Source organism: Mangifera indica, chromosome 2, assembly GCF_011075055.1.
Source record: "Mangifera indica cultivar Alphonso chromosome 2, CATAS_Mindica_2.1, whole genome shotgun sequence".
Classification (NCBI taxonomy): domain Eukaryota; kingdom Viridiplantae; phylum Streptophyta; class Magnoliopsida; order Sapindales; family Anacardiaceae; genus Mangifera; species Mangifera indica.
Genome location: NC_058138.1, coordinates 7,410,073 through 7,436,893, shown reverse-complemented (window position 1 = coordinate 7,436,893; position 26,821 = coordinate 7,410,073). Strand labels below are relative to the sequence as shown.

General features: G+C 32.5%; 2 protein-coding genes across 2 annotated transcripts; one reads left to right on the top strand and one right to left on the bottom strand.

Moving 5' to 3' along the window:
* The first annotated feature begins 4,651 nt into the window (after window positions 1-4,651).
* On the top strand, window positions 4,652-6,049 carry LOC123206033 (lignin-forming anionic peroxidase-like). Its single transcript, XM_044623127.1, has 3 exons — window positions 4,652-4,935; window positions 5,055-5,246; window positions 5,342-6,049. The coding sequence occupies exons 1-3, from the start codon at window positions 4,723-4,725 to the stop codon at window positions 5,894-5,896; spliced, it is 960 nt and encodes a 319-aa protein (XP_044479062.1). The 5' UTR covers window positions 4,652-4,722; the 3' UTR covers window positions 5,897-6,049.
* A 3,758-nt stretch (window positions 6,050-9,807) lies between these two features.
* LOC123208938 (D-xylose-proton symporter-like 2) lies at window positions 9,808-23,324 on the bottom strand. The gene is made up of 14 exons (XM_044626600.1): window positions 23,141-23,324; window positions 22,388-22,485; window positions 16,144-16,222; window positions 15,901-15,960; window positions 15,633-15,699; window positions 15,413-15,537; window positions 14,843-14,944; window positions 14,315-14,683; window positions 13,796-13,843; window positions 13,611-13,673; window positions 12,153-12,233; window positions 11,815-11,913; window positions 10,333-10,470; window positions 9,808-10,018 (listed from the first exon to the last, which is right to left on the bottom strand). Exons 1-14 carry the CDS (start codon window positions 23,183-23,185, stop codon window positions 9,884-9,886), a joined length of 1,509 nt encoding a protein of 502 aa, XP_044482535.1. The 5' UTR covers window positions 23,186-23,324; the 3' UTR covers window positions 9,808-9,883.
* Between the last annotated feature and the right edge of the window lie 3,497 nt (window positions 23,325-26,821).

Below are 26,821 nucleotides of genomic sequence, written 5' to 3'. Positions count from 1 at the left end.
TTCTTTGTTTTGCTTTTATATAAGATGAATTTTTTCGTGCAGATTCATTACAGTTTTTACTTTTAACTTCTAGAAGCACTTGGTCCAAAAGTACTTCCCATCATCAGCGATGAGGCCCTTCTTAAATTTATCTTTCTTCCGTCCGTTTTTCCCTTCTTTTGTTTCCCCTTCGATTTCACGACAACTGTAAGCATTAATAATACCAATTCCAGGATCACAAAAAGCATACCCAGTTTACTGAATCTGATAATTGATGATGATTTGGTGATTCGATGCACTCTTGGGAGTATCCACAACACACTTTGCTGATTTGTTTTCTCGTTTCTGCAAGAATTCTTCCAAAGAATCGAATAGAAAGAGTTTTGTATTTCTTTTATGTTTTTAGCGTAAGTGTTCTCTCTCTACACCCAATGGAAGTTACATTTTATTAAATAAGAGGGAGAATGGCAATTATCTTTAATAACTAGTAAGGGCAAAATTGGAATATTATATATCATGGTTTAATCTTGAATTTATAACCCTAATGGATCGGATCAACCCATCATGGTGAAAACCCTAGAATGATAACAATCGAAAAATTCTTCAGAAATTTAAAAAATACGAGTCGATATATAGTAAAACGGTGAAATTTGAAAAAAAGGAACTCAAATTCGAATTCTAAAAGTTGAAAAACCCTAGAATGGCAACAATAAAAAAATTCTTCGAAAATCTGAAAAATACGAATCGATATATCGTAAAACTGTGAAATTCAAAAAAACGAAACTGAAATTCGAATTCTAAAAGTTGAAAAACCCTAGAATGGTAACAATCAAAAAATTCTTCAGAAATCTAAAAAATACGAGTCGATATATCGTAAAACGTTGAAATTTAAAAAAACTGAACTGAAATTCGAATTCTAAAAGTTGAAAAACCCTAGAATGGCAACAATCAAAAAATTCTTCAAAAATCTGAAAAATACGAATCGATATATCGTAAAATGGTGAAATTTGAAAAAACGAAACTGAAATTCGAATTCTAAAAGTTGAAAAACCCTAGAATGGCAATAATTGAAAATTTCTTTAGAATTTTGAAAAACACGAGTCGATATATCGTAAAACGGTGAAATTCAAAAAAACAGAATTGAAATTCGAATTCTAAAAGTTGAAAAACCCTAGAATAGCAACAATTAAAAAATTCTTCGGAAATCTGAAAAATACGAGTCGATATATCAAAATGCCCCCCAAATTTTAATAACATTTCATTTGACCCCTCAATTATCTATTTCTAAAATTTCATTGAGAAATTTATAATGCTCTTATAATGTTTAATATCAAAATACCCTCCTAATTTTAATAAAATTTTTTTAACCCCTTCTAGTGTGTGAGGAGGTTTATATAAATGAAGGAAAAGGTAATTTTGGTATTTTAGAAAAAGTTATGGGCATTTTTGCTTAAGAATAGTAAATTTAGGCATTTTTGCTTAAAAATAGTGACTTTGGGTATTTTTGCTTAGTGGGAGGGTATTTTGGCTATTTTTAATAATTTCCCTTTAAACTAACAGGTGTAAAGGATATTATGATTCTGATACGATATGAAAATATTAAATAAAATAAAAGTTGTGTATTTTGTATATTGATACATCAACAAATACACAAATGAGTTTTGTAAATATATGAGAAAAGAAAATAAAATAAATCACATATAAAAGAAGTCAAATATTTAGAATATATTTTAAAGATTTTTTAGCACGTTGAAAATGATAATAATGTCGAAATCAATGCTTACTCTAGGCAAGATTTGGATAAAAAAATAGATTATTTAAGAAAACTCTCTCAAGAGCAATATAAAAATTTTTATTCAAATATGACTCAAGTATAGAGGATTAAAAATGAAAATATATTTCTATATCTGTCCCATAGGTTGCAGAGATTAAATACGAGACATTAACCTTTTCAAATTCAATTCCTACAAAGTGGTTATTTATATTGGTCAGGAAAATGTCAACCAAATACTTTGGCTTTGTTTTGCATCGCTGGTTGACAAAGTGGGTTCATTGTCAAAAATGAAGCTTCAATTCGTTCCATAATACTGAAAAAGTCAAAGGTTTTGCATCGCTGCATGCATGCATGGGATTATATCAAATAGCTTTTATGTGCTCTTGTTATTTATGGTGGCTTCCGAAAAATTTGAATAGTCAGAGTTTGACAAATTAAACTTTACTGTTCAAACAGTTCATGGTGGCTACAGAGAGATCGTTTTCATGCATTGATGACGTAAATAATATTTAATTTGATTTCATAACTGTTGGATTTTAATTTTACATGAACAAAATATAATCATTCAATCTTAATCTTGTATGATTTATGCAGAAGTTTTAAAATACTCAAATTCGATCCCTATAAAGTTCTTACTTCTATTGGTCAGAAAAATGTCAACGAAATACTTCTTCAATTCGTTGCATAATATTGAAAAAGTCCAAGGTCTTACATTGCTGTATGCATGCATGAGATTCGGGGTTACGTTTTTAAGTAGCTTTTACGTTTTCTCGTTATTTATTGTCGCCTTCATAAAATTTGAATATGCGGAGTTTGACAAGCTTTATCTGTTTGTATCTTTCTAGGGAAAAATCAGTTCGCTTTCTTGTAAGATTTATCACACATTATTTATTAAATTATTTTTAAAGATAAAATTAAAATATAATGAAAAATTAATCAGTAATTTCCTTTAAAGTTTTGTTGGATCTGGTACAAACTTTTTTTCTCACATCACTGGGAAAATCTGAAACATTGTTTCATTCAATTTTGAAGTAAAAAATTGTGAGAATTTGTTTTATGACGTACTGTAATTAATTATCACAACCTATAAACATTTTAATTAAATATAAATTTTTTATTTATATTAATTATTTAACTTTTTTAATCAATTACTATTGTTTTGACAAAAGAGTGGCAAAAACATCGACACGTAAATTTGTTTGAAAGAGTATGAAATCGAACCTAGCTTATATTGTTGTAGGTCTAAAATTTCACACCTTAACCAACTCAAGGTGGGTATAGAGATTGCTTTTAGACATAGATGGTGTAAATAATATTTAATTTGATTTCATAGCTGTTAGATTTTAATTTTACATAAACAAAATATAATTATTCAATCCTAATCTTGTAGGATCTATACAAAGGTTATATATAACACTACATTGAAATTTCTAGGGTTGTAGAAATATTTGATATGTCATGTTTTATGAATCTGTAAAACTCCCTAAATTATCTGCATTGAAGTTACATGTTTTTCTTCTCTGTATAAGTGTTAATAGAAAGAAAATCTAACCAATATATAGGAGGTTGCTAGGTCACATCCAAGATCAATAAACCTTAAAACTCATACTTAAGTGTTTTCTCAAATTATAACTTTTTAAATGTATTGGACTTATTTGTATTACTTATTTAGATTCATCTATAAATTGTTATTGCAATATTCAATCACTTGATTCTATCAAACCAAAATTATTACTAATGCAAGCCCTCATGAAAAAAATTCCAAAAATAACTTCTTGCAACATTATTGTTGCAATAATGTCTCAGTAACTGTTACATTATATCAAGGGCATAATAAGTTATGGCATAAAATATTCCTATTGCCAGAACTTTAAACTTCATAGTTATGCTGACAGCGATTGGGTATGTTCAATTGATTACATGAGAAGCACAACAGGTTTTTCTTTCAGCTTTGGAGTGGCAACTACTGCGACTGCGAATAAAACACTTGGCTAAGGAAGATACTTGGAAACTTACACATCAAATAGAAGGAGCCAACACAGATTTGTACAGGTACCTACTGAGAAGAGGAGATTGTTACAATAATGTCTCAATAGCTGTTAAATGCATTATGCTGACATGAATTGCCGACAAATCTATTGAGGTGTGAAGTTGCTATGTTGGAATGTCAACAAAGACTGAATCAATTGAAAACCAAGTCTTCAGGAAGATTATTTATTTTTAAATTAATAATTGCGCTTTCTATCAAAAGATTATTTAGATTTCTATTTAGAATTACTGTATTTAAGGATATGTTTTGAATCAAGAAATAATTTGACCAAAAATTTGACGCCCAAATTACAAGTCTTTCTTAAAATTTCTATTCTTGCATTTGTTCTTTGTGTTGTTTATGTGCAAAACAACTACTATATAATTGCATTTTTTCCGATTCCTTATAATTTATGCGATTAATTAACTTAAGAAAATATTCATGACGCACATTAATTAGCTGGAAAACCGCGTATAATATATTGCTGATTGATAGCCACCATATTGGCCAGTCAAAATATGATTAGAGGTCAAACCACATTTCATTAGTGTATGATTAATTTTAAAAAAAGGTCTGATGGAATATTATTATGAAATAAATTAATGAAAACTAGGACTTTCTGCATGCTTGCATTAATACTTTTTTGACATTACATCCTTAATACAACATAAAATTTGAGGTTAGGTGAATTAATAACTTCATTAGATGTGAAGCTGCATAGAAGCACGGTTTTTGGAGGCTCAGCTCAATGTTAAAGCCGCCATCATGGACCAGCTGTGTTCACAAATTTAGAACAGTATTTCGTTGACATTGAACACTATAAATAACATGGTAACATTGACATTCTCATCCATCCATCCATCAATCAATCTATCTCTTTCAACATTATTCTCTCAATCTACCTATTTAGTTTTTGCTTTCAGTACTTTTCTAATTTAAAATGGCTTCTTATATCAGCTATACATGCACTCTTCTCACCATATTGTTGATTATCTGTATACAAAGTGAAGCTCAACTCTCTTCAACATTCTACGACTCCACATGCCCAAATGCCCTCACCACAATCCGCACTGCTATTAGAACTGCCATTTCACGAGAGCGTAGAATGGCAGCTTCTCTCATTCGTCTTCATTTTCATGATTGCTTTGTTCAGGTATATAATACGTACTCGATATAAATTTAGACTTAATAATTTGACTGTTTACTTGTTTTATTTTTATCGTTTACTTGTTCTATTAAAAAAAATTTTAACAGTTTGACAATTAATTGCAGGGTTGTGATGCATCCATCCTGTTGAATGATTCCTCCACAATCACCAGTGAGAAAAATGCCCTGCCCAATTTGAATTCAGCTAGAGGATACGAAGTCATAGATAATGCTAAATCTCAAGTCGAGAAAATTTGTCCAGGTGTTGTTTCGTGTGCAGATATTCTTGCTGTTGCTGCCCGTGATGCGTCATTTTATGTAAGTTGAATAAAATATTAACTTAAATCATTTTTCCTATTTTATATATTCCAAATTCTGCAAAAAATAAAGTTCTAATATTTACAATTAAATAGGTTGGTGGACCATCATGGACAGTTAAACTTGGAAGAAGAGACTCTACAACTGCAAGCATAAGCTCAGCTAATACTGAACTCCCTGGCTTTGGAGATAGCCTTGATAGACTTATTTCGTTGTTCAGAGCCAAAGGGTTGAGTGCAAGGGAAATGGTTGCTCTTTCAGGTTCACATACAATTGGGCAAGCACAATGTTTCACATTCCGTACTAGGATTTATGGCAATGCAAGTGATATCGACTCTGGCTTTGCTAGTACGCGAAGACGTCAATGTCCAGCTGCTGGTGGGAATTCAAATCTTGCACCTCTAGATTTGGTGACACCTAATTCTTTCGATAACAATTACTTCAAGAATCTCATTCAGAAGAAGGGTCTTCTTGCATCAGATCAAGTACTCTTTAGTGGAGGATCCACCGATAGCATTGTTGATGAATATAGTAAGAACCCTACAAAATTCAAATCTGATTTTGCAGCTGCCATGATCAAGATGGGAGATATCAGCCCTCTCACTGGTTCTCAAGGGCAAATCAGAAAGTTATGCTATGCTGTTAATTAAGTTTCTTCCACATCTTATTCAAGTTTCAACGTGTCAACTGTAATTGTTATGATTCAATTGATTGTTTCATTAATTTTCTTGAATTAATAAGGGATGCCTTAGGGTGAGATTGGCATTCAATAGATGTATGCTTCTATTTTATATTTTTTTCTTCATGAATTTCAAGTGTAATTAATATTAAAGTTATAATAATATGCTGTAACTCTTGATCCTTCTTTCTTTTGCTTTTATATATAAGATGAAATTTTAAATGCAAAGTCATTTTAATTGGGCTAAAGTACCATAGACCATGTTAGGCACTAGGGCTGGATTCAAGTCAAATCGAACCGAGCCAAGGTCAAGCTTGCTTAAGCTAGAGTTCAGCTCTATTTATATGGAATTGAGCTTAAACTCGAGTTTAGGCTAGTCAAGCTAACTTGAAATAAGTTCAAGCTAAACTCGTTTCAAAAAATCAAGGTAGAGTTCAGCTCAAGCTCGATTCAAGTTCAAGCTTTTAACTAACTCGTCATTAAAACGACATCGTTTTATTACATATTGGTCAAAACAATATCGTTTTATATTAAAACTTTTAAGTCAAGAGCTTGATGAGCTAAATACTTAAAAGCTCAACCTCGAAAATGTTAAAGTTTCAAACTGGAGCTCGACTTAGCTTTACTCTTTTCAGACTCGTTTAGACTCATTTGACCTCTAGCTCGAACTCGAGTTTGAACGAACTCGATTCAAATCTAACCCTATTAGGCGCTTAATGAAATAAGTCTCTCAATTTACCATAAATTAAAAAAAAATGTCTTCCAATCTAACTTTTCAAATCTTTTTAATGTTAGGAAATAGGAATTTAAAAAAAAAAAATGGGTTTATTAATTTTTAGTTAATATAAATAACGATTTCATGAAATGAATGACGACGGCGCTATTTTCATAGCCTATTATGGGCTAAATTTTTTTGGATAATTTTAACCCAAATCTATTTTTTCTTTTCTCATCTTATTCACATTAGCAAGACCCACATACTTTTTCCATTCAAGTGGCGACAGATTAACCAAATCAACTCCTATAGTCTTGTGTTTGTATTGGAGAGAAATTCATTAATAGATTGATTGAAATTTTTTATGCATACGACTAAGAGTACGTAATGCTAAAACCTGTTAATGGAATTAATAGTAAAATAACGTTTAGCAATTGAATCTCAAACTTCTTTGATAGTATCGAGATGCCTAATGTTTAGCAATTTGGTTATTTTTATTATCTTATTCTTCAAACATCTCGATATAAAATGTCTTACTTAGTATATATTATCAGTAACATAATACCATAATTTTTCAGAACATCTCATGAGCCCAAATAGCATAATTGAAACGGTTAAGATGGTACTAATGGGATGGGACTTCCCTTTACCTGGAATAAATTAGTCTAACAAATGTTCAATTCAATTTAATAGATTTGGCCCAACAAAATCAAGGGCAATTTGGTATTTCAAGGCCAACACAATCCAAGTCAATGTGCAATATCCCATATGGTCAAACAGTACCCAAAATTAAACTCCAAAGCCCAACATAATCCAATATATGTATACAGTATCCAAATCCAAAATCAATTTGCAGAGAGGAAAAGAACCGACTAGAGTGTCAAACGCACAGTACAGGCGGGATGCAAAACCGCCGGAGAGGAAATCCATGACTACCAGAGAACTGAATTGCGTCAAAAATATTTGCTATCGTCGGAGAGGAGCTCCGTGAGAGAGAGACAACTTGTCCATGTCATCACCAGAAAGAATAAATATCGGTTGTTATGTGGTGTTGTCGTAAGTAACAAATCTCGGCAGCTATGTCACTAGAAAGATGAGAGAATAGCTGGAGAGAAGTAAACGAAGACGATCATTGATGGCCCTAAAAAAATGAGAGATCAACTGGAAAGGTATAATAACCGATAATCGGCAAAGAAAGAACAACGTCAGAAAAAGAGAATTAGTGAGATTGAACCCACAAAGACAACCGTTGATGGCTAGAAAAATGGAGAGAGCACCGCCGGAAAAGATTGACTAAGCACATTAAACACATTAAGATTGATAATTGTGTTTTTTTTATTTGTGGACTAAACACATTAAGATTGATTATCACTTTGTTTACTACATTTGACCAATAACACCTTTTATATTGCTTCCGTACCTTATATTGGTCAAATAGCTGGCGTTTTCTCTAATGGTTATCCTTCAAGACGATTTCATGACTTACATCATAAAATTAAGTTAGCAAACTCTTTAACCATTACTTGAGTTTGAGGAGGGATGTTAAAAATATATCTAAAATATATATTTTCCTACTTTAAGTTGTTGTGTATATTAGTTTTCCTATTGTATAATTATTTTACCTTCTTTTATAGGGTATTATTCATGTATAAATTTACAAATGTATCAATACACAAAAATTTATTTTTTACAAAGAGATTGAAGTTTTACAGTAATTACCTTCGATTAATTTTGAAAATCTTTCTGTAACATGTCCCAAGCTTCTTTTGATGTAGTTGGTGTTCGAGAATACAATTTCATGAACTGCTTGTTGAATAAATTAAGTGTCTTCGCATTTTTCTTAGTTTCTCCTACACTTTTAATTAACTTAAGAATCTAACTCTAATACGATCAAATGTTGGAAATAAACCAGGCTGGACAAATTCAAAGAGAGCAAAAGACTAGACAAAAGAACTATACTTTTCATTCATAATTCAAAATGCCTATAAATAGGGTAACAACATAACAGAAACTCCTAAACATTTTCTTCACTCATGGAATACTATGCCTCTTGGTTAAGAAAGAGGAGACTTTTAACTCTTTGATTGACCAAGTGGAAATATAAATTACATCACATCATTTTAAGTGATCCTTTGTAATCTTCTTCTCCTTGAAAGTTATCCCAATACAATCCACCATGCCCCAATGTAGTCAAGGCTTCCCACCTTCTGGGATTGTGAAGAATATCATGTACAATTAATTACATAGATTCATGCATAATAGAACCATTATTGCATCATAATAGAACCATTATTCCCAATAGATTTATTCATATATAGATAATAGAACACTAAAATTAAAAGTTTAACGATTTACACAAACTTTATTGCATCACAATTAACGCATAATTGCTTCTTGATTTGCTCAGTTATCGAGAAACTGGTCATCTTTTTTTATAATGTGCAAAATGACAATATTTCAGAATAATGTTTCAGAAGAGAATCTTACACTCTCTTTATAAGACCATATCATATATCTATATATACAGTGTACTAGGCATTAAAAAGAATCATTTTATGCACATCAAAAAACTAATTTGAGTGTACATTTACCCTAGTTTTATTAAATTAAAATATAATTAATGTTTTTCTATATTTAAAAAATTTTCTCATATTTACCAAGTTAGACAAATATTAATTATTTTTATTTATTTTAAAAAGAGAAAACAAATTTTATCTTCCACATAATTAACATTATACAACCATTATTTTAAGAAAACAACATACCTAAAGATAAAACAAAAATCACATTCAAAGGTAATCATAAAAAATTATATAACCCCATTGTACTATAACCATATAACCCCATATATATATATATGTATGTATGTATGACCTTTAAGAAAATCCAACAAACCACCCCCTTGTTATAAGAATAATATAAATATATTTCTTTCATTTTTTGTACACTATTAACTACAATAAAAGCTACACAAATACCGAATGTTTGCCACTTTCAACTAGACATAAAATTAGCACATTGAAAACAGTGTCACCTCACCCCACGTATAGAGTTGCCATCGGTGGCTTCCAACCTAATAATGCCTAAGTCCATGACTGCTACAATCGGGGACATGATCAAAGAATTTGAACATAAGACCCCCCCCCCCCCCCCCCCCCCCCCCCCCCCCTTTGTTTCTTGGGATCAGATATTTTATTGTCACTATACCTAATAGGCAAGGGCTGATGATAGTATTCAAGTGTTCTAGCATAGACATTTCGCCTCAATTTCCTCCAGAGTGAGTCCCTTCGTCTCCGGAACTATCACGAATATAAAGACGAGAGACAACAAAGCTATCACTCCAAATGCATAGAACAGAACTCCAGCTCCTAGTAGTGCCTGCAATAAAATAACTATAATCATCTTCCAAACAATCAAAAACTTTAGTAGAAATTGACATTTTGGATCATCTGGGTCACCATTCAAATTGAAAAAAAAGGAGAGATATTCTCAAAGAAGACAAGGAAATCTGATTTACCGTCAAAAAGAATGCAGCAACTGGCCCATATAAACTGATAAACTTGAATATATAAAGTAAATGCAATTTTCAAAAATGGTTTGCTGATGACAGCATGCATCTTCAGAAATTATTTTATTAAAAGAAAAAACTTCAAAGAAGATAGTATTCAAATGGAGATTGAAAAATTTAATACCTTTAGAGGAGAAAATGCAAATGTCACAAGTGCATTTGCGCCAAAATTCACAAGCACTGCTATGCTTAATCCTCGTCCTCTTAGTCGTAGAGGAAAAATCTCCGAAATCATCAGCCAACCAATAGGACCAAAAGATAACTGCAGAAAAACTAATTTTATAAGCTACACTCGTACAAAAATGCGAACAAACTGAGTATTAGATATATAATTTAAAAAAAAGCGTATCATGGTTCAGAATCTTCCCACTATTTTCTGACTGAAACAATAGAAGGCATGGGTCATTTTTTTCAGCTGTTATAGATATCAACCGGGAAGTACCTTAAAGACAATGGGAACTATGTGCGGGACAAGGACCATGGACTAATAGCTCCGGCAAATAACAGTCCTTTAAAACTACTCTGCTAATTACATGTACCATCACACATAAAGTTAATGCGGATATTGTATTAATTGCATTTAGCTAAAGGGTTAAATCTCTGTACACCTAATGAAGCTTTCAGCATCGATGTGTATGGGAGGGTCAACTATGTTTCACCAACACGTATAAAAAGTTCATAAGAAACAGTAAAGTGTCAGTATTAATGCTTTAAACAATAAAGCCACCCAGTGACTTTCTTGCTTTTTTCTTTCTCATTTCTCTTCATTTTTCTCTTTTTCTTTTCCTTTACATAAAATAAAGCTGTCCTACCAAGGCAAGCTTTTTACTTACATTAAAAGGTATCATCTAACCATACTAAATATGAAACCACAGCACAAAAAGGAATATTTTGCCTTTCACCTTGATTGATAAAGTACAAATATAAAACATCCCAACTCTGGTTTAGGAAATTTGAAAGGCTCAATGAACAATTCAGTCGACATAACCCACTGAGTGCTTGTTAAGACTAATATTTAGGTGAAATGAATGGGATTAGGCAGTTGTGAAACATATATGGTATGTATGAACAGTTCCGAAATGAGATTGTGGAGTGTTGGAACATGTATGGTGTATACGGGCAGTTATAAAATGGGACCGGGGAGTTATAAAACATGAATAGGCAGTATACATAAATGGCAGCCAAGATTGCAAAAGGGGGAGCAACAAAAATTAAGGTTTAGTCAGTCATCGGCTGTCGGCAGCCTATGGGGTGATTAGAGAGGTTTATGGTTCTTCAAATGGCCAGAATTGAGACACCTCGACTTCTCTAATTGTCAATTTATTGTTGCAAATTCCCTCCTATCAATAAAATCATCTTTGTTTGTGTTTTGGTTGTTTTGCTGTAATAATTAGCTGGTTCATAACAGAGAAAAATCTAAGACATCAAATCACCAAGGCAAGTACACTAAGAAAATCATGAATTTTCCATATTCACAATTCTAAATCCAGCCACCAGAACATGTACAGAAGCTGATAATTTAGTGATAATACAAGTGCTTTTATCATATTAAAAGCACACAATTCTTGAGATGAAATTTTTTAAAAGGATTGAAATTCCTAATTACCTGATAACACCCTACATACAGCAGGAGTGCAACAACAGCTACAGCAGGAGCATCATCCAGGAAAAGGTAATATGATCCCAGAAGGAACAGAGAGATAACCTGTCACATGTAAATTTTTTTTAAAGACTACACAGACCCTTTAGTTCAAATATATGAAATTTCCATGCCGCAATAACTCCTCCAGAGATAAACTAAGGTATAAGTAAGTCAAGCAGAAACTAGGATCAACCTTATAAAAGGGACATACAAAGTCTATAGCAGTCAACTCTTGCCTCGTCACACTAACTATTTCAGTATCAGGACAAAGAAATATTTTCTATAGAAAATAAAGGACTTACCATCCCTGAAACACCACCAAGTAGTAAAGGTCTCCTTCCAAGTCTGTCAACAACTAGAACAGCAGCTCCAGTCATGACCAACTATAAACATAAAAAGGAAAAATAACATGTTAGGGGTTACCAGAGACAAGGGCCATCAAAATTTTTTTTATGGGAAGTAAGGTTTATTTGTTGAACAAAAGCAAAGAAGATCATCACCCTTTGGAGGTGGCAATGGGCCGGGCTGGGCCAGCTCAGCGCATCACACCCATAGGTCGGGCCAACCCTTAGGCCCATTCAGTAATAGGCCCTTGGACCAGGCTAGCCCGTGAAAACTTTAAGTCCCAAGGCCCAGCCCTATATACAACAAGTTGGGCCAGCCCATTAATTTTAATAAAAAATATTTTTATTAAATAATTTTTTTAATTATGTTTTCTAAAACATGTTAGGAAATTAAATTATGATTAAAAAGAAAACAAACTTATTTATAATAGGTGAGTTAAGTTCTCATGATCAATCTCACCAAAGTGGGATCTAAAACAAGAGTTTGTTTGAACTTTCGGATTTGTTTAACCTTTATTTATAGTGTATGAAGGAAATGAGTGATTGTATTCTTTTAGATGTGGGATATTTACACTTACACTTTTGCACTTTACAAAAAGTTTCACATATAAAAGAATAAAATTTTTTACTTCTTTTACCCATTATAAATAAAAGTTAAACAACATGTTCCAACCAAACTAAAATTTTAATTATCTCATACATTTGAGATTGATCCAAAGAACTCAAACTCATTTTTTTAAGTCTAAAATTTTTATTTCTTATAAATATATATAATTTTTTATATTATAATTATTAATTAATTAATTATCATTTTTTAAAATATTATAAATAGAAATGGGTTGGGTTGGCCCATGGGCTAACACCTTGGCCCACAACCCGAACCAAAAGGCTCATGGGCCAAGCATGCTATTATTGTCGGGTCTACCCCGGCCCAATTGACGCCTCTATCACCCTATATAAATTCCAAAACAAGAAAAGTTTTCTTCCAACCCGAAAAAAGAAGATCATAATAGACAATGTTCCATAAAATGTTTAATAGAAGAATTACATAAGAAATTGGAAGAGAAGTAATGAAATATTTTCATGAATGTTTATGTGAAATAAAAGTGAAGCAAAAGGTCATTAAAATAAATAAAATATTTAATTGATAAATCTTCCATATACCATGCTTGCATACTTTCATAGTCAAGAAAATAAGACCAGAATGCAGTTTGAAACTTGTGTAGTACAATTTCAATCAGATATAACAAAATGAGCATATGCATAAAACAAAACAAAGCAATATCCTTTCCTAAATAAGATAAGGATTGTAAGCACTATAACCGACATTAGAACTTTCTTTGCCTCTAAAGTAATGGTAAATAATTTCATCAAAATGTTTTGATATGAATTTGCAGTCGAAGAGAACAAATATACCTTCAACAAACCAAGTAGAATTGAGACCCGTGTTGCATCAGATGCTGCAGAAAATCCTGCACTCTATAAAATTATATAATGTTGAGTGGGCAGAAACTTTTCTATGAAGACCCATAATTAATTTCAATAAATAATCAGTAACACAAAGGAAAAGAAACAAAAACAAAAATTAAATAACTAAATACCTGAAGGATTGATGCAGCATAATAGAGGACACTTGGTTGCCCTGTTATCTGCCAATGGAAGTTGATATGTAAATACTAGCTAAGTGTTGCACAAACAATCCAACACAATTATTAAATAAATCACATGACAGGGTTAATATATAAATACTCAGGCATTCTTAGTAGCATTCCATATATAGGATGTGTGACAGTGTGTGTCCAAATACAACCATCAAGATGCTTTCATCACCAGCTATTTAGATCAACATTTTTTAATAAGATATCCTTAAGTACAATTCTTTTAATTAATAATATTATGAAAACCTAAGCACAGTCAAAAAGACCTAACAGAACTTACGGTTATAGAGATTTAAATGTAGTGCATTGAAAATATGGATCTTGAGAGGAATTTTGTAGATTTATATAGACTTGCCTTAATTTATAAGGTGTGGATGATTGTTCATTTATACAACATCAAATGTTACTTTTCAGCTTTAATTTCAACCTATAGATTCAATGAAATGTATGTTTGGAATGTACCTGTTGAAACAAAACCAATCCTGCACCAATTGTAAGGGCCTTCAAGCATTTTCCTCGGAACATTTCTCCAATTGTAGCTTCTTTTTCTTCTTGAACATAAGAAAGCTCAAGAAGAATCTCATCTACTTGTTGAGGTGCTGAGTCACCAATAGCTTGGCCCCTAAGACGGCACATGCAATATATTGCCCTCTCCCTTAAGTCTTGCATATTTTCTTTTTTCTTTATGGCACATAATAGTAGCCATCTAGGAGATGCCGGTAACCACCACATTCCTATTCCCATAATCACTGCCAAAGGAATACTAGCTCCATACATGTAGCGCCAACCAGATACTATATCAACTAAAAGGCTCCCAATTCCATAACCAGCCTATAAAACAATTTCAAGTGAGTACAATTTGTGCAGTAGAGAAAAATCAATGAGTTGGTAAATATCGAAGGCTGCTATGGACCATGGTTGGCTCCATAGCATGTGCTGACTTTCCTAAAACAAACTCAAAGACCTCAGAGGTGAGGTTAGAGCACTTACAACCATTCCAAGAACGATGAAGAACTCTTTAAGAGAGATTAGTCGACCACGTATCTGACTTGGAGCAGTCTCAGCAATGTACATTGGAGCCGCATGCATTGCCTAAAATGAATAAGTCAAAAAGTATATGTTTCAAATAAAAGTAGACAATGGAACAAAATAAAGTACAGAAGGTGCATGCCCTAAAGAATAACAACGCACATTGAATTAAGAAAATAAAACAAAAAATTTATATATATCTATATATTTATGCATCTATGCTTTTATATACCCACACGTGTATGCATGTGCATACATGCAGTTGGAACATTTGTGCTCATGATGTATGTCTGTTCATGAAAAACTCCAAAGTTGGACTAACAATGTAGTGATCATTAATCCCAAGACTTTGCAATGAGCATTTATGAGTTTTCTTGGCTAAAGACAAGTCCTTACTTTAAGTCAACACAAGAAACTCCCAAATGCAATAGTTGCATGGATGTAGTTATGCATAAAGATTCAGATGTTAAAGCATAAAACAATGTTGAAGAGAATAATTTAACCGAAGACAAAAAGCATCACATGTATTACCAATCCAATTCCTATGCCAAATACAAAACGCCCAATCACCATTATAGCTAAGTCAGGAGCAATTGCTGTCACAAGCGCACCAACAATATACAAGATAGCTGCCAAAATCAACTCCCTTCTACGTCCTTCAATAAAAAATTATAGTTTTAACTTCTTGCAGAAAAAGGATGGAGCCACCAATTTCAAACTTAAAAAGTTCAAAATCCAAAAGAATACCAACCTAGAAAGTCACCAATATTAAATGCCAAAACAGAACCAATCAAGGCCCCATACAGTGATCCGCTAGTCTGCAAAATAAGCCACCACAAATTTCAGAGCAAAGAAATGCTTGTTTTACATCATAACAATAATAAATAAATTTTACTTTGAGCAAGGAAAACACAAAGTAAAAATAAAAACATAGATGGAAGTAAATAAAAAACCAAAATAAGTTTTATTTCTCAACAACTGTGCCATAACAAAAAGTAAGAGTTAAGATAGAAACTCACAATAAGACCAATTTCCACAGAAGATAAGTCGTACCATGAAATTCCACTTAATGTAGCTGACTGCAGGAAAAGTAATGCGTTAAATAAGCTTAGAAAAGATGAATTAAAACCAAAAGTTATTATGGACTATAAGGTCCAGAAAAGATTAAAATGTGATGCATAAATCAACAACTACTGATCAGCTAGTACAACAGAAATTACATTAAACTAACAAACTTCCTTCGACACTCACTGATAGCATACCTCGATAGAAATTGTGGCACAAGAAGTGGCCCCAATATCATAACCATATAGTAATCCTCCAAGGGCTGGAAATAGAAACCTGGAATCATCAAAATATTACTTAGATTACATGTATAAAATTAGACTCCAGATCAGATGCCTGAGCATAAAGATGCCAGTCTGGTAGGAAAAATATCAGATTAAATATTTCTCCCATCTGTTGGTCTACTAGAAAATATGGATGAACCAAAAAACACCAATTAATTATAGCATCATACTTTGATCACAAGCAAGATAATTATTCATTTCAATATTTTTTTATGCATAAACAGTTAAGTAATATGTCAACATTGTAGCCTAATTCAAGGAGCATAAGCTCATCAAGTCCAACAAGCCACAAATGATTACAAAGAGAAAAAAGGTCTGTGCCTTGAGGATGCACCTAAATCATGTTGACCTCCACCAATAAATGACAATGAGGACTACTAATATATTATAAGTCTTTGTACCATCTCAATGCATCAAAGTACTTTCACATATCAGTTTTGTCAGAATCAATCATATTGCAAAAATCTGTAAGAACCTCAAATCCAATTGATCAATTAACATCGACATATTTTCAACAGGATGGTAATTATACAAATGTCCAGTTAAGAACCAAAAGTAAAACTGTAACCCAAGCCAGTGAAGAGATCATTTGGTCTAGGAATAAGCGTCCTTTGTGCTTACGCCAATTTGTTTTTTCTCTGATACATGTATGGAGCTGTAGTCAATAAGAATATATAAATAATTGAATCTTTCTATAACATAATCTAGACCTAGTCAGTCCACTGTGTCTTATTTGGGTCATTCTTTTCTAATGACACTATGATTACATCTTTATTCTCATTATTATTTACTCAAACAATATCATATCCTCACACCATTACATTCTTTATTCTCTACAGATTTCATCAACTTACACTTAACAATCAATTCCAAACCCCTTAATTTACTGCCATCAAGAGAATACAGAAACCAGTTTCCATCTGTTGAGTTGTATATGAATTGTATCTCTAAATTAGGAAGGATATAATTAGAGATAATTAAGGATATAGTTAGGGATAATTAAGGAGAAGGATATAATTAGAGATAATTAAGGATATAGTTAGGGATAATTAAGGAGAAGGATATAATTAGAGATAATTAAGGATATAGTTAAGGATAATTAAGGAGATTGTATCTTAGTAAAACTAGGATTTAGAAATGCATATAAATATTGATGTAAATTCTCTTTTCAACATATAATATTTTACTCAAGGTTATTTCATATGGTATCAGAGCCAATTTAGGCTTTTAAATTTTTTTCCGGTAACCTTGGTTTATTTTCCGGCGAACTTTTCCGGCGTGCTTTTCCGACCACCGTGTTTCTGTCGTTTTCCGGTGGCCGTGTCTACACCATTGTGATCGGTACGCCTTCACCGACAATTCCCTGAAAATAGAGCCGCCATCCGTCGATCCACGCACCGTCACGCGTCGAGCAGACTTCCGACTACCTCCATCGTCGATCTGTTTCTCCGGCGAGCGTGCATCGACACCGCCTCTTCCAGTCCACTCAGAAGACGCCGACGAGTCAGTCTGTGGTGACCTCATCGTCATCGGTCATCGGCATCGGCGTCACGCTCCAGCTGTTTCTGTCTCAGATCGTCATCTTCGATCTGCCTTCTCGGCGTGCGTTAGGCTACAACACCGCCACTGTTGAACTCGGAATATTCCGACGAATCACCTCATAGTCTCTTCGCTGTCCATCGCCGTCGTCGTCGCCGGAACAGTTCCACAGTGTTGATTTCCTTTTATTAATGGCAAGTGAAGGATCTTCAAAATCAGGTGCATTTACTCCTCTTGATCATCATTCAGAGATTTCAGCAAGACAGTCTCAATCAGTTCCTCAGTCAGTTACTCTCACTGGAGCCGATTATGAAGAATACCTTCAATACCAGGCAACGAAACAGTCATCTCAATCCTCTGTTGCTTCCTTTGCCCAGTCTGGTAATTCGATTGCTTGCCTATCACAATCCTCCACTCTAGGACCTTGGGTCCTAGATTCAGGTGCCTCAGATCATATTTCTGGTAACTCTAGTTTATTTTCACATTTTAATCATTCTAAACCTTTTTCTTCTGTCACACTAGCGGATGGCACAAAATCTATAGTTAAAGCCGTAGGACATACTAATCCATTACCAAATCTCTCTTTAGATTCGGTTCTTTATCTTCCTAATTGCCCATTTAATCTCGTTTCCGTTAGTAAATTAACACGAGCCTTGAATTGTTCCATTACATTTACTAATGATGCCTTTGTTATACAGGATCGAAGTTCGGGCAAGACGATTGGCACAGGATGTGAGTCACAAGGGCTTTATCACTTGTCCCTTCCTTCTTCCGCTGCTTGCACTGCTAGTGAGTCTCCAACTCTTCTTCATAATCGTTTGGGGCATCCTAGTCTCTCCAAGCTTCAAAAGATGGTCCCTCATTTATCTGGTTTGTCATCTCTTGAGTGTGAGTCTTGTCAACTTGGGAAGCAGTCTCGTAGTTCCTTCCCAAGGCGTGTCAATAATCGAGCTTCGTCTCCTTTTGAGTTAGTTCACTCCGATGTGTGGGGTCCTTGTCGAGTCAAGTCTACTTTAAATTTTCAATATTTTGTGACATTCATTGATGATTATTCGCGTTGCACGTGGATATTTTTAATGAAAAGTCGATCTGAGTTATTTTCTCATTTTCAGTCATTTTGTGCCGAAGTTAAAACACAATTTAATTCTTCTATACGCACATTACGTAGTGATAATGCGCGTGAATATTTTTCCACTTCTTTCACAAATTTCATGTCTTCTCAAGGGATTCTTCACCAGTCTTCTTGTGCTTACACCCCACAACAAAATGGGGTTGCTGAGCGTAAAAATAGACACCTCATTGAAACAGCTCGTACATTATTATTACATTCACATGCTCCTCTACCTTTTTGGGCTGATGCAGTTCTCACTGCTTGCTATCTCATTAATCGGATGCCCTCCTCAGTATTGCAAAATCAGATTCCTCATTCAATTCTCTTCCCTACTGGCCCTTTATACACTATCCCTCCACGTGTCTTTGGTTGCACATGTTTTGTACATAACCTTTCCCCAGGTCTTGATAAACTATCTACTCGGTCTATCAAATGTATATTTCTTGGTTACTCTCGTCTTCAGAAAGGTTATAAATGTTACTCTCCTACGACACGTCGTTACTTTATATCTACTAGTGTTACTTTCTTTGAGTCTTCTCCTTACTTCTCTTCATCTGCAACTCAATCTCCCATCCCTGAGAGTCTTCCATTACCTACCTTTATTCCTACTTTCGATGTTCATCCTACAGTTGTCCCACAGTCTATCCTCACACAAGATTTAGCACCTGTTTCCCCCATTATTGACTCTCCTGCAGGTACTGATATCACTTCTATTGCTCCAACGGCTCCTGCTGACTCACTTCCTGCTGCCACATCTAGCTCGGCTGAGGTCCTACATCCTGATGACCAATTTCCTATTGCTATCCGTAAAGCTGTAAGATCCTCTCGTAATCCTCATCCTATTTATACTTTTCTTAGTTATCACCGTTTATCTTCACCATATTATGCATTTGTGTCCTCTTTATCCTCCATTTCAGTTCCTAAATCTATTCGTGAGGCTCTTTCTAATCCAGGTTGGAGGCAAGCAATGGTGGATGAAATGACTGCGTTACATCATAATGGTACTTGGGAATTGGTGAAATTACCTCCGGGTCATTCCACTATCAGCTGTCGTTGGGTTTACACAGTCAAGATTGGTCCTACTGGCACTATTGATCGTCTCAAGGCCCGGTTGGTCGCTAAAGGTTATACTCAGGTCTATGGTTTGGATTATGGTGACACATTTTCTCCAGTGGCTAAGATGTCCTCCGTTCGGTTATTCTTATCTATGGCTGTCATTCGTCATTGACCCTTGTTTCAGTTAGACATCAAAAATGCCTTTCTTCACGGTGAGCTTCAGGAGGAGATATATATGGAGCAACCGCCTGGTTTTGTTGCTCAGGGGGAGTCTGATTTGGTTTGTAAACTTCGACGCTCACTATATGGCTTAAAACAATCTCCACGTGCCTGGTTTGGACGCTTTAGTACAGCTATTCAAGAATTTGGTATGACTCGATGTGAGTCAGATCATTCCGTATTTTACAGACACACGTCGCGAGGAAAGTGCATTTATCTGGTTGTTTATGTCGACGATATTGTTATCACTGGTGATGATCAGGAGGGTATCGATCAATTAAAACAACATCTATTTAATCATTTTCAGACCAAAGACTTGGGAACACTTAAATACTTTCTTGGGATAGAAGTTGCTCAGTCTAAGACAGGTATTATTATCTCTCAGAGGAAGTATGCTTTGGATATTTTGGAGGAGACTGGGATGTTGGATTGTAAACCGATTGATTCTCCTATGGACCCTAATACTAGACTTGTGCCAGGACAGGGGGAGCCACTTGTAGACCCTGGAAAATATCGGAGGTTGGTAGGTAAACTCAACTATTTGACTATCACAAGACCAGATATCTCTTTTCCAGTTAGTGTTGTCAGTCAATTCCTTCAGTCTCCATGCGATTCTCATTGGGATGCAGCTATTCGGATCCTGAGATACATTAAGAAAGCACCAGGAAAAGGATTACTCTATGAAGATAAAGGTCATACTCAGATTGTTGGATATTCTGATGCTGATTGGGCAGGATCTCCGTCTGATAGGCGCTCGACTTCTGGATATTGTATTCTTGTTGGTGGTAACTTGGTTTCATGGAAAAGTAAAAAGCAAGATGTTGTGGCTAGATCAAGCGCAGAGGCAGAATATCGCGCTATGGCATTGGCTACCTGTGAGCTTGTATGGTTGAAACAATTGGTTCAAGAGTTAAAGTTTGCAGATATATCACAAATGAAGCTATTGTGTGATAACCAAGCAGCACTTCATATTGCTTCTAATCCAGTATTCCATGAGAGAACGAAACATATAGAAATAGATTGCCACTTCATTCGAGAAAAGATTTTATCAGGGTGTATAACTACCAACCATGTCAGCTCTAATGATCAGCTTGCAGATATCCTTACTAAGTCTCTTAGGAGTCCTCGTATTGAATTCATTTGTAACAAGCTTGGTGCATATGATTTGTATGCTCCAGCTTGAGGGGGAGTGTTGAGTTGTATATGAATTGTATCTCTAAATTAGGAAAGATATAATTAGAGATAATTAAGGATATAGTTAGGGATAATTAAGGAGAAGGATATAATTAGAGATAATTAAGGATATAGTTAGGGATAATTAAGGAGAAGGATATAATTAGAGATAATTAAGGATATAGTTAAGGATAATTAAGGAGATTGTATCTTAGTAAAACTAGGATTTAGAAATGCATATAAATATTGATGTAAATTCTCTTTTCAACATATAATATTTTACTCAAGGTTATTTCATACCATCAAATCCAGTAACTGCTTCCCCTTCAAATATTGTCCTAAGCTGCTACTCGTAGGCAAATTCCTAAGCCCTCAGTTGTACATATCTTTTTTAATTTTTTAGCTTAGCAAAAGGTCACCAAGAATTGAAAAAAAAATTGTAAGTTATCCTCACTTAACCACATTCTCCTCAATAATGAAATCAATAGCAAGTAAATTACTTGACTTGGCAAAATTGGGCTCCAAATGACACCAAGTAAAAAAATACCGGTACAAGTTAAAACACATTTATTCTACACATGCTTCATCCCATTTCCATAGACATAAATTGTGGCCACTACCAATGCATTTATGTCATTTTCGCCATTAAGATTTCTAAAGACTTCTAATAGGTAAAAGAATAAGACATATTGAACTTCAGAATAAACTACGGTAATTACATATGTATAAGGGGGAAAATCACCAAATAATATAGATTTCTTGAAATTGTCAGCCTATTCTGCTAACTCTGATGGACCAGAGAAGAATCTTTCATTTCACAATTTCATTTTCTTACGAAATCCAGATTAACCCAAATTAATAAACTAAAAGCTAGATTCATACTAGAAAATTTCCAAACTAGACCAAATTTTAACATGGTTCACCTCATTAAAATGCATATAGTGATTCAGCAAAAAGCACAGTTGACCATGATATTGGGATGTGAATAGCTATATCCATTATATTTCATGATAAAACAACACATACAATTAAATCTAGAAAGCATTGTTTAAAACTCACGGGAGAATCGCTGCACTAACAGAATAGTTTTCAGAAGGATGGATTCCATTAAGAAGAGGCTCCTCTGCACCATCAATCTCTCCCGAAGACTTTCCCACCTAAACAATCATTGCAAAAAAAACATTACAAATTAACTAAAAGCCCCATCTCAAAAAAACAAAGATCTTTTCATTGTACAAAAACATCATAGATAATATAATCACAAAATTTCATCTATCATGCTTCCAGTTACTTTGAACTTTTAGAATTTCAAACTTGATTCAACTAACCCATACGGTTGCTCCCATTAATGAAATAGAAAATATATATCGTCCTTCTCTAACATTTCTTTTACACCAAAAATTCTGCAGACCTTCCTCACAAGTCCACTGAGTTCTAAACTATAACTAAAGCTCCTCCAACAGTTTCTTAGGAAAAAAGAACAACACATAAATATAAAAAAAATGATAACTACATCCATTTGAATATCCCAAAAATAGTCAAAATCAAAAAATCTTCAAAGCCAATTACGGTTTCACAAAAGTAATTAAGTTCTCAAACAACAAATGAAGATTCAAGAGGTCCAAATTCACCACGTTGCTGAGTTTCATCTCCAGTAAGCAATTTAATTATACAAAAAACTCAATGTTCGGTAGGTTAGAAAACAAAGGAAATTTAAAGCTATTGAGATTATTTGAGTGTATTAAATCAAAGTTTTGTGCAATTTTCTCAGCATTTTCAGAGCAACAAAACAGAGTAAAGAAAGAAATGAACCTTTCCAAGAGAGGACAGAGTTAATTGCTCAGGATCAGATGCCATGTCTTGTTGCTAAACCACACGCTAGAACAACACAACTGCTTTCAAATATAAAATGTTTTCTGAAAACAGTCCGAATCGCAATTTTTTTTTTTTTTTATTGCAGAATGTTTTCAAGGGGACCGCCGGTACTCATTTGTCGAAAGAATGGGTTTATATATTTATTCATGTATATTCAGGTAATTAACCTTTATATAAACGGACAAAAATTACATCATAACATGTATTTATTAAATATTTTAGGTGGTGATTAATTAAATTGATAATTTTTTAATTAAATGTAATCAAATGATATTTTATTTTTAATTTAAAATTATTAATAATATTTAAATCGATATTTGTTATAATTTTATATAATTTTAATTATTCTAAATTATATGAAAAAAAATTCTTACACAAATATTATATTATTAACCTGCACTAATAAAGTAAAATAATTTGAAATTAAATATAAAATAAATAAATAAATAAATCAGTTAACAGAAAAAATAACCAGATAAATCATGGAATTGCATAACATAATTAAATACAATAATAATATCATGATATCTAAATTTTCAACAATGACATAAAATAAACCCTGAACGTTACCAAAGTATTGGAATTAGTTAATGTTTTGATTTGAATATTAAATAATTTTAAACACTCAAAGGTACGTACAAGATATATATATCAAAAGTAAGATTTTTTAAAGTTATTTCCGAATAAAAATAGTAGTATTATTTATTTAAAAGAAAAAGAAAAAGGAAAACATAACCCCCACGTTGCCCACCTGGGCTCGTGCTTCTTGACCTAAATTTCAAACCTTGCTGCCTACCCAACTTCACTACTTTAGACTTTCATTTTTTATTTTTTATTTTTTATTTTTAGAAATAAGGTTTGATGAAAACTAAATTGAATTTTTTAGATTAATATTAAATTGAATTATTTTAATAATATTTTAATTTCATTCATCCCTCGAAAAATAATTAAGTTAAATGATTTGAATAGGGTTAAATAACTTACTATAATTATCAAAAAAAAAATCTCATATAAAATATCACAAATAACAGTAAAAGGTATTAATCACTTAAAAATATAAAAAAGGATTTATAAATATTTAGAAAAACCTAATTGTGAATGTTTTTATATAATAAAAGGGTAAAACAGAATTTCGTATCCAAGTTTTACCCTGTTTATAAAAATACATTTATGATAGTTAAAAAACTTAAACATTTATTTATATCTCAATTACTATTAAATTTTTTTATCAAAGGCAAAAGTAAAATACAATTTTATCTTTATCTATAATAAAAAAAATTAACAATAATGGACGTATGAGTGACAGTTTGGGTTTTTATTTTTATATAATAATCTAAAATTTCAGTGTAGATAAAAAATTATAAAGTCATATTATATGTATTAACCTTTATTAGTGAGGTCAATCAAATGGACTTATAAAATCAGGTATAGTTTGTGAGCAATATTTTATGTATACACACTCATATATATTATCATATAATTAGATATTATTTTATTTTTAATTTAAAATTATTTAATTATATAATAATATATAAATATATATATATATATATTTATACACCTAAAATAAATATTCATGATTTTATTAATAATTTGTTCAAGTTCATATCTGAAAAAAATTCTTGTTAAGTCTAGTTCCGATAACTCAATGGGTTAATAATTTTGTTCAAATCAATTCAAATCTCAAATTTTATTCAATTTAAAATTGATTTTTCAGATAAAATAATCAAATATTAAACTTATACATCCTAATAAATATATTTATATTTGATATATCTTTATATAATTAATTAATTTATTTTTATTTTTAATTTATAATATTAACTAATTCTATTAATACTTATAAATAACAATTTATTATAAATAAAGTAATATTGAAAACTATATATACAAAGAGTGAAGAAGGAGGACCCCAGGGAATACGAGGTGGTGAAAAGAGGCGCATGTCATCTCTTGCATCACTAAATTGTAAGCGGTCGAAAGCACCTCTGATTTCACCATCGATCGATTTGTCATTTTTATAATAATAATCCAAACTAAACATTCGTACACGTCTTTCGTCCTTGTCTTACTAATTATTCATGCCTGTCCATTATTACAGATCGTTCTTGGATCATAACTGTACGGGAAAAAGTTTTTCTTATCACACAAATATGGGTAATCTTATGTTTATAATTTTTTTTTAGGTCAAAGAACTATGTCCCACCTAAGGTGTGTGACAATCTCAAATTTTTTTTTAATTTTAATAATCTCAAACACTCATTTATAAACAATTAAAATTAATAATAATAAAGATAAAATCATTATTTTTTCTATAATATTAAAATTAAATTAAAATATAATCTTTTTTTGTTCTTTAAATTTTAAAAATTAAAAGTTTCCTTTAACCTAAGTTTTAAAAAATAGCAATTTCACCTTAGGGTTTCATTTTAAAATCTTTGGCATCATCTCTGGCTCCATTACTGGCAGTCTCTCCCTCCCGAAGCATCCTCTCCCTCCAACGGTCTCTCCCCACCCATTTAGATGTTCGATCAATATTAGAGAAACGGTAGAAGACGAAGAGCTTCGTTAGAGAAGACGAAGTTCTTCGTCCTTCCAGACGAAGACGAAACTTCATCTTTTACCGCTTCTCTGATGTCGATCGAGAGTTCAAATGGAAGGAGAGAGACCGTCGGAGAGAGAGGATGTTTTAGAAGGGAGAGGTCACCAACAATGAAGTCGAAGATTTCAAAACGAAACCTTAGGGTGAAACTGTCATTTTTTAAAACTTAGGCTGAGGGAAACTTTTAGTTTTTAAAGTTTAGAAGGATAAAAAGAGATAAAATTTCAAAGGTTTAGGGTTCCGTTAATTTTAATTGTTCATGGGTAGATGTTTGGGATTATCAAAGTTAAAGGGGAAAAACTGGGAATGCTGCTACCTTGGGTGGGAAATAGTTCTTTGGCCTTTTTTTATTATACAATTAAATATATAAATAATAAATTATTATATAATTAAATATTATTTTATTTATAATAAAATTTATTTAATTTTATAATATTATATTATTTATATATATATAAATATATGTTTAGAATTTTATTATATAAATATATATCAAATTTTTTAATCTTAAAACTAGTCTTCTACCCTATTAAAGGGTTAGTCTATTAATGGAGTGGTTTAACTAATGGAACAAAGGCCAAAGGTCTTATTTCTATTCAAAATTTTGATGTGTTGCTAAACTTATACAAATAGTATAAGTTTATGTTAAGATTAAAACGGCAAAACTTTGTTCATAAACCAGTTGTCAATAAAATTTTATATTAAGATTAAAAGTAAAATTATTATTTTTCTAATAATATTAAAAAATAATAATTTAATCTAATTTTTCCCTCAAATTTTGGAAACTCGCAATTCACACTAGTTTTAACTTTGAAAAGTAAAATTTTTTCTTCCAAATCCATTGCAAATTGTAGTGATGGCAATAGTGGTCACCAATGTCTCCACCTTTAGCTCGGCAGAAAAAGAAAACAGTCAACGACTAATGATATTGATGGAAATAAAGAACGTATATGTTGACGAAGAAGAGATAGAGACAAATCTGTCTCATCTCCATCTTTTCATCAATGGAAACGATT

Excerpts from the sequence above, each read along its gene's own strand:
- LOC123206033 (XM_044623127.1), top strand. The coding sequence starts at position 4,723 with ATGGCTTCTTATATCAGCTATACATGCACTCTTCTCACCATATTGTTG. Across the intron at positions 4,936-5,054 it reads TTCATGATTGCTTTGTTCAG|GGTTGTGATGCATCCATCCT; the intron begins GTATATAATACG and ends AATTAATTGCAG. Across the intron at positions 5,247-5,341 it reads CCCGTGATGCGTCATTTTAT|GTTGGTGGACCATCATGGAC; the intron begins GTAAGTTGAATA and ends ACAATTAAATAG.
- LOC123208938 (XM_044626600.1), bottom strand. The coding sequence starts at position 23,185 with ATGGCATCTGATCCTGAGCAATTAACTCTGTCCTCTCTTGGAAAG. Across the intron at positions 15,700-15,900 it reads CTGTGGAAATTGGTCTTATT|ACTAGCGGATCACTGTATGG; the intron begins GTGAGTTTCTAT and ends CTTATTTTGCAG. Across the intron at positions 14,684-14,842 it reads TCATCGTTCTTGGAATGGTT|GCTGGTTATGGAATTGGGAG; the intron begins GTAAGTGCTCTA and ends ATTGTTTTATAG.